General features: G+C 34.1%; 1 protein-coding gene across 7 annotated transcripts in view; it reads right to left on the reverse strand.

The window, feature by feature from the left end:
- Nucleotides 1–9,968, reverse strand: part of LOC143234396 (netrin receptor UNC5C-like) — a 125,623-nt gene extending 115,655 nt beyond the window's left edge. For all 7 annotated transcript variants that reach the window (XR_013018641.1, XM_076471737.1, XM_076471746.1 and 4 more), the window contains exons 1-2: nt 9,865–9,968; nt 3,218–3,438 (exon numbers count right to left, since the gene is read on the reverse strand). Coding sequence is in view for 6 of the 7 variants with exons in the window: in XM_076471737.1 (XP_076327852.1) it covers nt 3,218–3,353 (136 nt within the window). In the remaining variant the exon portion in view is untranslated. The remainder of the gene's footprint in view (nt 1–3,217; nt 3,439–9,864) is intronic.
- Nucleotides 9,969–12,379: the final 2,411 nt, after the last annotated feature.

Consider the following 12,379-nt stretch of genomic DNA (forward strand, 5'->3'; position numbering starts at 1 on the left):
TTGTTTTTAATGTCACCAGATGTCCGCTGAATAAAATATTTCAAACACTTTCAGATCACTCTACCAATAAGTGAACTAAAACAGTGACAGTGTTTGTTTTGTTTTGTTTTTCATTTATTATTTCCTAATCCATTTCTTCGTCTCGACTTTGAAACCAAGATCTTCACGAATACTTTTCCAACAGCTCTAGAGAATTAACTAGCTTTGTAGCAATTCCTAGTATAGTGATTTTGTTTTTACCATATAAAACTACTACAATACTAGAGACAAGAAGTAATGTCATTATTAGATATTAATAGGTATTAGTCACCCACTGGGACAACGGTAAGCCTACGAATTTACAACTCTAAAATTAGGGTTCTAATCCCTTCGATGGACATAGCAGACAGCCTGATGTGGCTCTGCTATAAAAAAAAACAACAAAAACATGCACACACAAGCAGATAGTAAAGAATAGGTTAAACCAGATGGGTATGTACCTACCCACCTCGTAAAATACGTTTTGAGTGTGTCCTTGGCCTACTATTAACCTGGTAATTATTACAAAATCAGAAACAACAAATGGACAAAAAACATTTATAATAATTATATACTTAACTATCATTACTTTCCAGTTTTTTTATAAAATCACCAAGGTTGGGTTGGCCGTACATGATAATATATCTTTTCCAATGTTCTTAAAAGTATTGTTTGTTGTTAAATGCCCCGGCATGGCCAAGCGCGTTGAGGCGTGCGACTCGTAATCTGAGGGTCGCGGTTTCGCATCCCCGTCGCGCCAAACATGCTCGCCCTTTCAGCCGTGGGGGCGTTATAATGTGACGGTCAATCCGTTGGTAAAAGTAGCCCAAGAGTTGGCGGTGGGTGGTGATGACTAGCTGCCTTCACTCTAGTCGTACAGAGCTAAATTAGGGACGGCTAGCACAGATAGCCCTGGAGTAGCTTTGTGCGAAATTCAAAAACAAATAAAGAAATTGTTGTTAAACAACGCAGGCTTTTCGTAATGTGCTCACTGGAGGAATCGAAACATGAATTTGATGATATTATACCTTCAAGCTTACCACTGAGCCATTGTAATTTAAAGTAAGTGTGCTTATATTATATCAAGCAGCAAACAACAACAGAGCATATTCCTATTTATAACACAGATGTCATGAAAGTGCCTTTTTATTAACACGAATTCAAAATGTAAATACATTGAAACTCATAAACGGTGTGCGGAAAGAGCGACGCCCTCTTTTGTATTCAATTACAAGCATTATTTCTGCAGAAACAAAACGAGCATTTGTTGTTTTATTTTATTATTTTAAAGGTTTGTTTGTTTGTTTTTGAATTTCGCGCAAAGCTACACGAGGGCTCTCTGCGCTAGCTGTCCCTAATTTAACATTGTAAGACTAGAAAGAAGGAAACTAATCATCACCACCAACCGCCAGCTTTGGAGTTACTCTTTTACCAATGAATAGTGGAATTGACCGTCACATTATAACAATCCCACGGCTGAAAGGGCGAGCATGTTTGGTGTGACGGGGATTCGAAATTGCGACCCTAAAATTACGAGTCGAGCGCCCGAATCACCCTGCCATGCCGGGTTGAGAACTGATAGACAATAGGGAAGTCACTTATATATATATATATTATTTCTTCTTATAGTGCCTTGGACTTGTGACAAATTACAAAATTGCGATTGTTTTTAAATATTTGTGTATGTGTAACCCGGCTATGTTTATTATTCGTAAATAATACAAAATATAACCTAGATGAAATGCAGTAAATGAGCGTTAGCATACAAAACAAGTTTAGCGATTACACCTAACTGTATTTGTGCATTTAAAGAATTCGGGCTTTTACGAAACAAAACCGTTTTGTTCGGCAAAAAGCCCATGAAGTCTAGAGATCAAATCCGACTACATACTATGCTCTAACGTACGGTTTATCTTTTCTAAACAATTAGTTTGAAAGCTTTGAAATCCGATTGTCCATCAACGCTACGCGGACAGCGACAGACACGTGGGCGTCTGGAATATATCAACTAACACTTCTTTTTTTTTTAGTTCATTTGTATATCAAGGGTTCGGCGGCCACACAATGAATTCAAAGCAGAACCAAATTTGTTTACTAATTAATATTTTATATGTTAAAAAAGTAAAATAATTGTAGCATTTTGTGAGAGACACAAACTGTGTTTTTGGTCACTCACTAAGGTATATGTGTGAGATAACAGGTTAGCCTGGTGTCACTTTTTAGTCGCTATGTGGGTAAAAAATACCAGTTTATTGCTAAGCGCAGAGCTATTCCATGGGATATCTGAGCTGTACCTACTGCTACCGAAAACCCATATTTAATGTTATAAGCTTTCGGACTTGTCACTGAGCCACTAGTGGCAGGAGAGCTACATTGTTCAGTTTTGATTAAAACTTGACTCGAGTTCACCGCAATCAAATGTGATTTCAAAATTGTGTCGGGGCCACAATATACCATTGAATAAGCTTCATACAATTAACTTTGGGATCGTGAAAACCGTTCCAGTCAGTCCCACTCATTGGTTACGAGAAGCACAGAGACGGCGGGTGTTCTTCTCTTCCTCTGGTCAGAAGTTTTGTGCTCGAACCTAAGGAGTATTTTGCTTGGTAGTTTATCTCCAATTTCACATTAACGTCTACATTCAGGTTGAAAATAATTGTTTGTTTGTTTTCTTTTTTGAAATTTTACGCAAAGCTACACGAGAGCTATCTGCGCTAGTTCTCCCTAATTTAACAGTGTAAGACTAGAGGAAAGGCACCAAGTCATCCCTACCCACTGCTAACTCTTGGGCTACTCTTTTACCAACGAATAGTGGGATTGCCCGTCACATTATAACGTTCCTACGGCTAAAAAGGCGAGCATGTTTGGTGCGACGGGATTCGAACCCGCGACCCTCAGATTAGGAGTCAAACGCTTTAACTCACTTGGCCATGCCGGGCCCATAAAGAATTTGTTTTCGCAACAAATACTTAAACAGTGTGAAAGTATACATTAATAGTTGTTTATACCAGTGTATTTTCTACATATCTTGGAGTGAGCATTATATATTTTGAAAACGTTTCGTTTTTGAGTGAAAACAGGAAACACTTCCAAAATGAAGTGAAATAATGATGACGATATAGAAACAAAAACTAAAATACAATATTTAACTTCAGTCAAGAGTTAATATTTTTATAATATTTTTCTGTGGGAAACTCACCTTGGAAATTCTTTTTTCTACCCTTGTGTCGTTTTCGGCCCCTACTACGCGTCCTGTCTGCACCTGCGCAGAGGAATTCGCTTAAAACTAAGACTCCAAGAAACACGGCGGCGATTCGAGAATACCCAGTGTTCATTTTGACAAAGCTAACAAACAGTCTTCGATGTAATCAATTTAGTCTATCTGTATAACAATTGAGCTCTCCATATTCTCGCTATCTCCTGCAACAGAGTTGAAAACAAAGACTGAAATATATCACCAGATCAGTGATATAAGTTATTGGTACCCATGCAAGGGAAACAAATAACTTTTATGATCGTTGTTATGGGTTTTATAATTTAGATAGAAAAAAGTGATGTGTGTCCAGAGAAATTATTGACTTCTTTCTTTATACTTCCACTTTCAGACTGGGAATGGAAAACACATAGAATTATCACAGATAAATAATCTTTCTATTAAGAAACAAGGGGAAACATAAACATAACTTGAACAACATGATAAGACTATGAAAACAATGAAATTCAATACGATAAACTGAGACACGTAACAAACTTCAATATGATAAGACTATGAAAACAATGAAATTCAATACGATAAACTGAGACACGTAACAAACTTCAATATGATAAGAATATAAAAACAGTGAAATTCAATACGATAAACTGAGACACGTAACAAACTTCAATATGATAAGACTATGAAAACAGTGAAATTCAATACGATAAACTGAGACACGTAACAAACTTCAATATGATAAGAATATAAAAACAGTGAAATTCAATACGATAAACTGAGACACGTAACAAACTTCAGTATGATAAGACTATGAAAACAGTGAAATTCAATACGATAAACTGAGACACGTAACAAACTTCAATATGATAAGACTATGAAAACAGTGAAATTCAATACGATAAACTGAGACACGTAACAAACTTCAGTATGATAAGACTATGAAAACAGTGAAATTCAATACGATAAACTGAGACACGTAACAAACTTCAACATGATAAGACTATGAAAACAATGAAATTCAATACGATAAACTGAGACACGTAACAAACTTCAATATGATAAGACTATGAAAACAATGAAATTCAATACGATAAACTGAGACACGTAACAAACTTCAATATGATAAGACTATGAAAACAATGAAATTCAATACGATAAACTGAGACACGTAACAAACTTCAATATGATAAGACTATGAAAACAATGAAATTCAATACGATAAACTGAGACACGTAACAAACTTCAATATGATAAGAATATAAAAACAGTGAAATTCAATACGATAAACTGAGACACGTAACAAACTTCAGTATGATAAGACTATGAAAACAGTGAAATTCAATACGATAAACTGAGACACGTAACAAACTTCAATATGATAAGACTATGAAAACAGTGAAATTCAATACGATAAACTGAGACACGTAACAAACTTCAGTATGATAAGACTATGAAAACAGTGAAATTCAATACGATAAACTGAGACACGTAACAAACTTCAACATGATAAGACTATGAAAACAATGAAATTCAATACGATAAACTGAGACACGTAACAAACTTCAATATGATAAGACTATGAAAACAATGAAATTCAATACGATAAACTGAGACACGTAACAAACTTCAATATGATAAGACTATGAAAACAATGAAATTCAATACGATAAACTGAGACACGTAACAAACTTCAATATGATAAGAATATAAAAACAGTGAAATTCAATACGATAAACTGAGACACGTAACAAACTTCAATATGATAAGACTATGAAAACAGTGAAATTCAATACGATAAACTGAGACACGTAACAAACTTCAGTATGATAAGACTATGAAAACAGTGAAATTCAATACGATAAACTGAGACACGTAACAAACTTCAACATGATAAGACTATGAAAACAATGAAATTCAATACGATAAACTGAGACACGTAACAAACTTCAATATGATAAGACTATGAAAACAATGAAATTCAATACGATAAACTGAGACACGTAACAAACTGCAATATGATAAGACTATGAAAACAATGAAATTCAATACGATAAACTGAGACACGTAACAAACTTCAATATGATAAGACTATGAAAACAATGAAATTCAATACGATAAACTGAGACACGTAACAAACTTCAATATGATAAGAATATAAAAACAGTGAAATTCAATACGATAAACTGAGACACGTAACAAACTTCAGTATGATAAGACTATGAAAACAGTGAAATTCAATACGATAAACTGAGACACGTAACAAACTTCAATATGATAAGACTATGAAAACAGTGAAATTCAATACGATAAACTGAGACACGTAACAAACTTCAGTATGATAAGACTATGAAAACAGTGAAATTCAATACGATAAACTGAGACACGTAACAAACTTCAACATGATAAGACTATGAAAACAATGAAATTCAATACGATAAACTGAGACACGTAACAAACTTCAATATGATAAGACTATGAAAACAATGAAATTCAATACGATAAACTGAGACACGTAACAAACTTCAATATGATAAGACTATGAAAACAATGAAATTCAATACGATAAACTGAGACACGTAACAAACTTCAATATGATAAGAATATAAAAACAGTGAAATTCAATACGATAAACTGAGACACGTAACAAACTTCAATATGATAAGACTATGAAAACAGTGAAATTCAATACGATAAACTGAGACACGTAACAAACTTCAGTATGATAAGACTATGAAAACAGTGAAATTCAATACGATAAACTGAGACACGTAACAAACTTCAACATGATAAGACTATGAAAACAATGAAATTCAATACGATAAACTGAGACACGTAACAAACTTCAATATGATAAGACTATGAAAACAATGAAATTCAATACGATAAACTAAAAACGTGCAAGCTTCAATATGATAAGACTATGAAAACAGTGAAATTCAATACGATAAACTGAGACACGTAACAAACTTCAATATGATAAGACTATGAAAACAGTGAAATTCAATACGATAAACTAAAAACGTGCAAGCTTCAATATGATAAGACTATGAAAACAATGAAATTCAATACGATAAACTGAGACACGTAACAAACTTCAATATGATAAGACTATAAAAACAGTGAAATTCAATACGATAAACTGAGACACGTAACAAACTTCAATATGATAAGACTATGAAAACAGTGAAATTCAATACGATAAACTGAGACACGTAACAAACTTCAATATGATAAGAATATAAAAACAGTGAAATTCAATACGATAAACTGAGACACGTAACAAACTTCAATATGATAAGACTATGAAAACAGTGAAATTCAATACGATAAACTGAGACACGTAACAAACTTCAACATGATAAGACTATGAAAACAATGAAATTCAATACGATAAACTGAGACACGTAACAAACTTCAATATGATAAGACTATGAAAACAGTGAAATTCAATACGATAAACTGAGACACGTAACAAACTTCAATATGATAAGATTATGAAAACAGTGAAATTCAATACGATAAACTGAGACACGTAACAAACTTCAATATGATGAGACTATGAAAACAATGAAATTCAATACGATAAACTGAGACACGTAACAAACTTCAATATGATAAGACTATGAAAACAATGAAATTCAATACGATAAACTGAGACACGTAACAAACTTCAATATGATAAGACTATGAAAACAATGAAATTCAATACGATAAACTGAGACACGTAACAAACTTCAATATGATAATACTATGAAAACAGTGAATTTCAATACGATAAACTGAGACACGTAACAAACTTCAATATGATAAGACTATGAAAACAGTGAAATTCAATACGATAAACTAAGACACGTAACAAACTTTAATATGATAAGACTATGAAAACAGTGAAATTCAATACGATAAACTGAGACACGTAACAAACTTCAATATGATAAGACTATGAAAACAGTGAAATTCAATACGATAAACTGAGACACGTAACAAACTTCAATATGATAAGACTATGAAAACAGTGAAATTCAATACGATAAACTGAGACACGTAACAAACTTCAATATGATAAGACTATGAAAACAATGAAATTCAATACGATAAACTAAGACACGTAACAAACTTCAGTATGATAAACCAATCTCGAATGAGAAAAATTAAATATTTCGATGAATTTCAAACGATTCAAATAAAGAAGCTACGACCTTCATGATATCATGGGTAAACTTAACGTCATAAACTACAGGATTAACTGTTAGTCAACGAACAAAGAAACTTGTGTATGTGTTTTCTTATAGCCAAGCTATATCGGACTAACTGCTGTGTCCACCGATGGGAAACGAACCTCTTATGAACTTGAGTTCGATGTACTGAAACACAATAAAACCTGAAGATCGTAAATATACCAGGGTCATAATCAATATACGAAAGTTGGTTTGTTTTTTGAGTTTTGCGCAAAGCTACACAAGGGCTATCTTCGCTAGCCGTCCCTAATTTAGCAGTATAAGACTAGAGGGAAGGCAGCTAGTCAACACCACCCACCGCCAACTCTTGGGCTACTCTTTTACCAACAAATAGTAGGATTGACCGTCATGTTATAACGCCCCCACGGCTGAAAGGGCGAGCATCTTTAGTGCGACGGAGATTCGAACCCGCTATCCTCAGATTACGAGTCGAACGTCTTAACCCACCTTGCCAGGCCGGGAGCTATATATGAAAGAAAAAAAAGAAACAACACAATCAGCATAAAAGTAACACCTTACTTAAAAAGATGACAATGTTCAAAGCATAATAACTATCTAAAGAATACGTAAAAAAGGCCCTGGTACGGCCAGGTGGTTCGGGTTTATATCCACATAAGTACATCCATTTTCATGAGATGTTTTGAGTCACTGATGTATTTTTGTTTATACCTCCTCTATGAGGGTGGATTAATAAAGAAAAAAGAATACGATTATTTCGCAAGTTCGAATCTCCGTTCCACCAAACACGCTCAGCCGTGGGGGCGTTATAATTCGAATTACTTTTTGCAGGGAAACGTCATTCATTTGGGATCAGAACTAAAAAAAAAAAAAAATTGCAAGCAGAATTCTTGAAATGAAAGTTTGAACAACTTTTGACAGCATTGGATGTAATAAAAGTTTAAGTAGATTTTTGGCCCTGCATGGCCAGGTGGTTAAGGCGCTCGACTCGTAATCCGGGGGTCACGGTTCGAATCCCTGTCACACCACACATGCTCGCCCTTTCAGCCGTGGAGGCTTTATAATAGTACGGTCAATCCCACTATTCGTTAGTGAAAGAGTAGCCCAAGAGTTGGCGGTGGGTGGTGATGACTAACTGCCTTCATTCTAGTTTTACACTGCTAAATTAGGGACGGCTAGTGCAGATAGCCCTCGTGTAGCTTTGTGCGAAATTCAAACAAACAAAAACAAAACAAGTCAAAGTAGACTTAGATTGTATGTTTTATACACCACATAAATCCGGCATGGCCAGGTGGTTAGGGTGCTCGACTTTCAATCGGAGGGTCGCAATTTCGAATCCTCAAACATGCTCGTCCTTTCAGCCATGAGGACGTTATATCATACGGTCAACCCCACTCTTCATTGGTAAAAGAGTAGCCCAAGAGTTGGCGGTCGGTGACGATTAGTTGCCTTCCCTCTAGTCTTTCACTGCTAAATGAGGAGGCTAGCGCAGATAGTCCTCGTGCAGCTATGCGTAAAATATGAAAGAAACAAACGATAAAGAAATGATGCAAAAAGCTTGACTGCCAGAAACAAGAAAAAGTATTTAAAAACACAATGAATATTAGAACACAAAGAACATCAGCATACAATAAAATAACTAATCACAACATGACAAGCTGGAGTGCGCCGAACCAAACCATAACAAATGAAATCCGTAAACTTAAACACATAATGAGCTTTAGTGCAAAATATTAAAAAACTGAAAACCAATTCAATGTGTTATAAGAAAAAACAAGACTTCTCAAGATTGATACGTTTTAGAACACCGGATCTCATCGTTGTAAATTTGGGCTTAACGTTGTACCACCACGGGAGCGTATGATTAATTCAGTTTAGTGAGTTTTCTTTCGTCACGAAACGTTGAAACTTTCTGAATTTATATATTTTATTACGCTGAACGGATTATTAGAAAATATTGATACCTAAATAATAGTTCCCCACCGGTACAGCGGTAAGTCTACGGACTTATAACGCTAAAATCAGGGGTTCGATTCCCCTCGGTGGGCTCAGCAGATAGCCCGATGTGGCTTTGCTATAAGAAAACACACACACTACTCAAAATGACATCGTATGAAGGGAGAAAAATGAATTCTCAATGACTCTGATTACAATGGGAAATCATTTACAATCAACAAACATTCCCCGGTCACTTTCTTAAAGTACGACTACAGTAAGTATCCAATGTTACGGTGATACTCAATGTAAAAACCACAATAATCAAAATTCATTAAATGTAATTCTAATATTTTAGACAATAATGGCAAAAATAAAAGATATAAAGGAATAAAACTAAACAAGAAGGAATGGTCAAAAAACCGAAGATAAATTACGTTCCCACAAAACCGTGTGTCTACATGGACATATATCATATTAACTTAATCTTTTTAAGCTTACTATTTTTTTTTCCAGTTCCTCTCTCGCACCCGCTGAAAACAAGTTGTCTTTACTCCTGTCAGCAAGTGCTTTTCGTTTTGTGAATGATCGTTCAACCCTACTTCTCCAAACCACGTGCTGACTTAAGAACACTCGCTATAGAATACACTTTATGATTGGTTCAAAAGTAGCGGTGCGTCTATTGGTTAGTTTAGGAACCAGGTGATTTTATGTGAACTCGAAAAGTGTTTGAGTTCATTAGTGTTTTTATTATTTTTCTTTTCGTAAAATTACGCTTTGACCCTAAGTTACGAAGCGTCACCCACATATATATCTTAGACAACAAAGAACAGCTAATAATTTACAAATATAAAAGGTTCATTACTGAACTTATTAACAAATGTTTTATTAAGATTAACTTAGCAATTGAAGAGCATCACACGTAATATTATTCTAATCAAATAAAATAAAAGTTAAAACGAAAACTTCCAATATTTAAAGACCACCTATTAAAAAAAACTGTTTTTTACCTAAAGATAAAAAAAATTTGAGAAATTTGTAATTTTTGTCTGAAGTATGGTGTGTCCAGTGTTGTCTGTAAAGAAGTGTGGGTCAGTTAGTACGGTCTGTTTATTTTGCTCTTGCACAGTAATAAATGGACTTCGAGTTCGAATTCCCGCGTGGACAGAAAAAGCAGAACGCTCGTTGTATAGCTTTGCGTTAAAACACAACAAACAACGACATATCGAATTTATACGCCATCTGGCGGATACTACCACAATTACTCTACAAACTTACAATGTTTAACTGCTTCGTAAGATTCGCCAAGTTCTATTTTTATTTGGCTAAAAAAAATCATCAAACGAGAAGGTGAAGAAACATTTGTTTTCATTGAATTTGTTTCTATAATATTTGTTGTTTATTTTGTCAAAACTGGATTCATTTGACAGTAAATTCGTTAAATAACAGTAGTTATCCTTGCCCTCATTACGTGAATAACCTGCAACTCGTGTTACTTGTAAGGAAGGGGGGTTAAGCAAACATTTACCCCTCTTTTCCCGAGAGACAGCTCTTGACTTCATTATCTCTCCATCTTCTGTGACTGAAAGATATTGGTTGACAGACACGTGCAAAGAAGGGGCAGTAACCAAACTTCTGGTCTAGCGAGCTGTGTAGAAAAATAAAACTTGTATTAAGCATAATTTCGCACGTAGCAGGAATTAGTTCTATTTTGTTAAGTGATTTTGAGATCATTGTGTAATTATTTAATATTTGAACGAATTTCCCTTGTTTATTCAAAATAAGTCTAAAGGATAATTCTCTTACCTCTGATATTTTTGCAGGAAACTTTTTTCAAGACTAAATAATTTTAATAGATTTGAGAATCCTTTGGGGACACTTTAGCAATATCAGGAGGATCCTCTTGAAACTATTATCAGCAGTATTTATTGTTCAATCTTTAGCGCCGTCTACAGTAAACTCAATATATTTGTCTTACGCATATCAAGATAGGCCTACTGGTTAGCGGTTTGGTTCACGCTTATTTTTGGCGGCAAAATTTTTCATTTATGTTTCTGTTAATAATTTAAGAAATATATAACCTTCGTGTTTACAATTTTTATTTTAATTGTTTTTCGTTTTGTTTTTTAACAAGTTATCTTTACTAAGAAGTAAAATTTCAACATCTATTATTATGATACTCAGATTTTGTGTATATACTTTAGCACTCATTTTGTATAACAAAATATTAAAGGTTTATCAGACTTTTTAAACATGTTTAACGTTAGGTCGCAGAATAACATTATAAATTTATTTACTAACAGTGGTAAGTATGGCAAACTGTAGCACTGATTAAAGTAATGAAAAACATACATATATAACTTCTTTTTACCGAAAATAGGTTACACGTGATAAAGGCTTAACTAATGTTAGGCCTAAGGCAAATTGCATTAGATTTCAGTGTCTGCGATCAGAATTATTTTGTGTTATTCCAAACATCCTGAATTTAATAATTGCAATAAAGATACTGATTTAACCGCAAACATTTTGCAGGTGCCTTATATATTGGGAACATTTCAAAAACTGAAACGTCCAAACTTTTACCTCACTATTTACGATACTGGGTTTCCCTATCTATGGAGAATCTGGTGCGGTCTAGACATTTTCCTGTGGGTTATTCGAGTTGCTGATGGTTATCAAATAAGACAGACTACGGTACATTGTTTAGTGTTTTTCTTTCCCATTGGCGTTTCAACTTTTAAAAGTTTTTCACTTTTAATAAAACTTAAAACCACTTTTTGTGATCGCATTATATCCTTTGCTTTAATCAGTGTTCAAATAAAAAAGAATGAGTTATAATTAAAGAAGCACAATTTTTTAAATCCTTCATCATGGGTGGAAAAAAATCGTGGCTACAACGCAAAAAAATTGTTCTAATATCATTATTCTTTGAACTAATGAATATAGCAAAAAAATGATAAATAATATGTCAGCTACACTAAACCTAACATGTTGAATTCCAGCGAGACATTTCACT

This window comes from Tachypleus tridentatus, chromosome 12 (assembly GCF_004210375.1).
Source record: "Tachypleus tridentatus isolate NWPU-2018 chromosome 12, ASM421037v1, whole genome shotgun sequence".
NCBI classification, from domain to species: domain Eukaryota; kingdom Metazoa; phylum Arthropoda; class Merostomata; order Xiphosura; family Limulidae; genus Tachypleus; species Tachypleus tridentatus.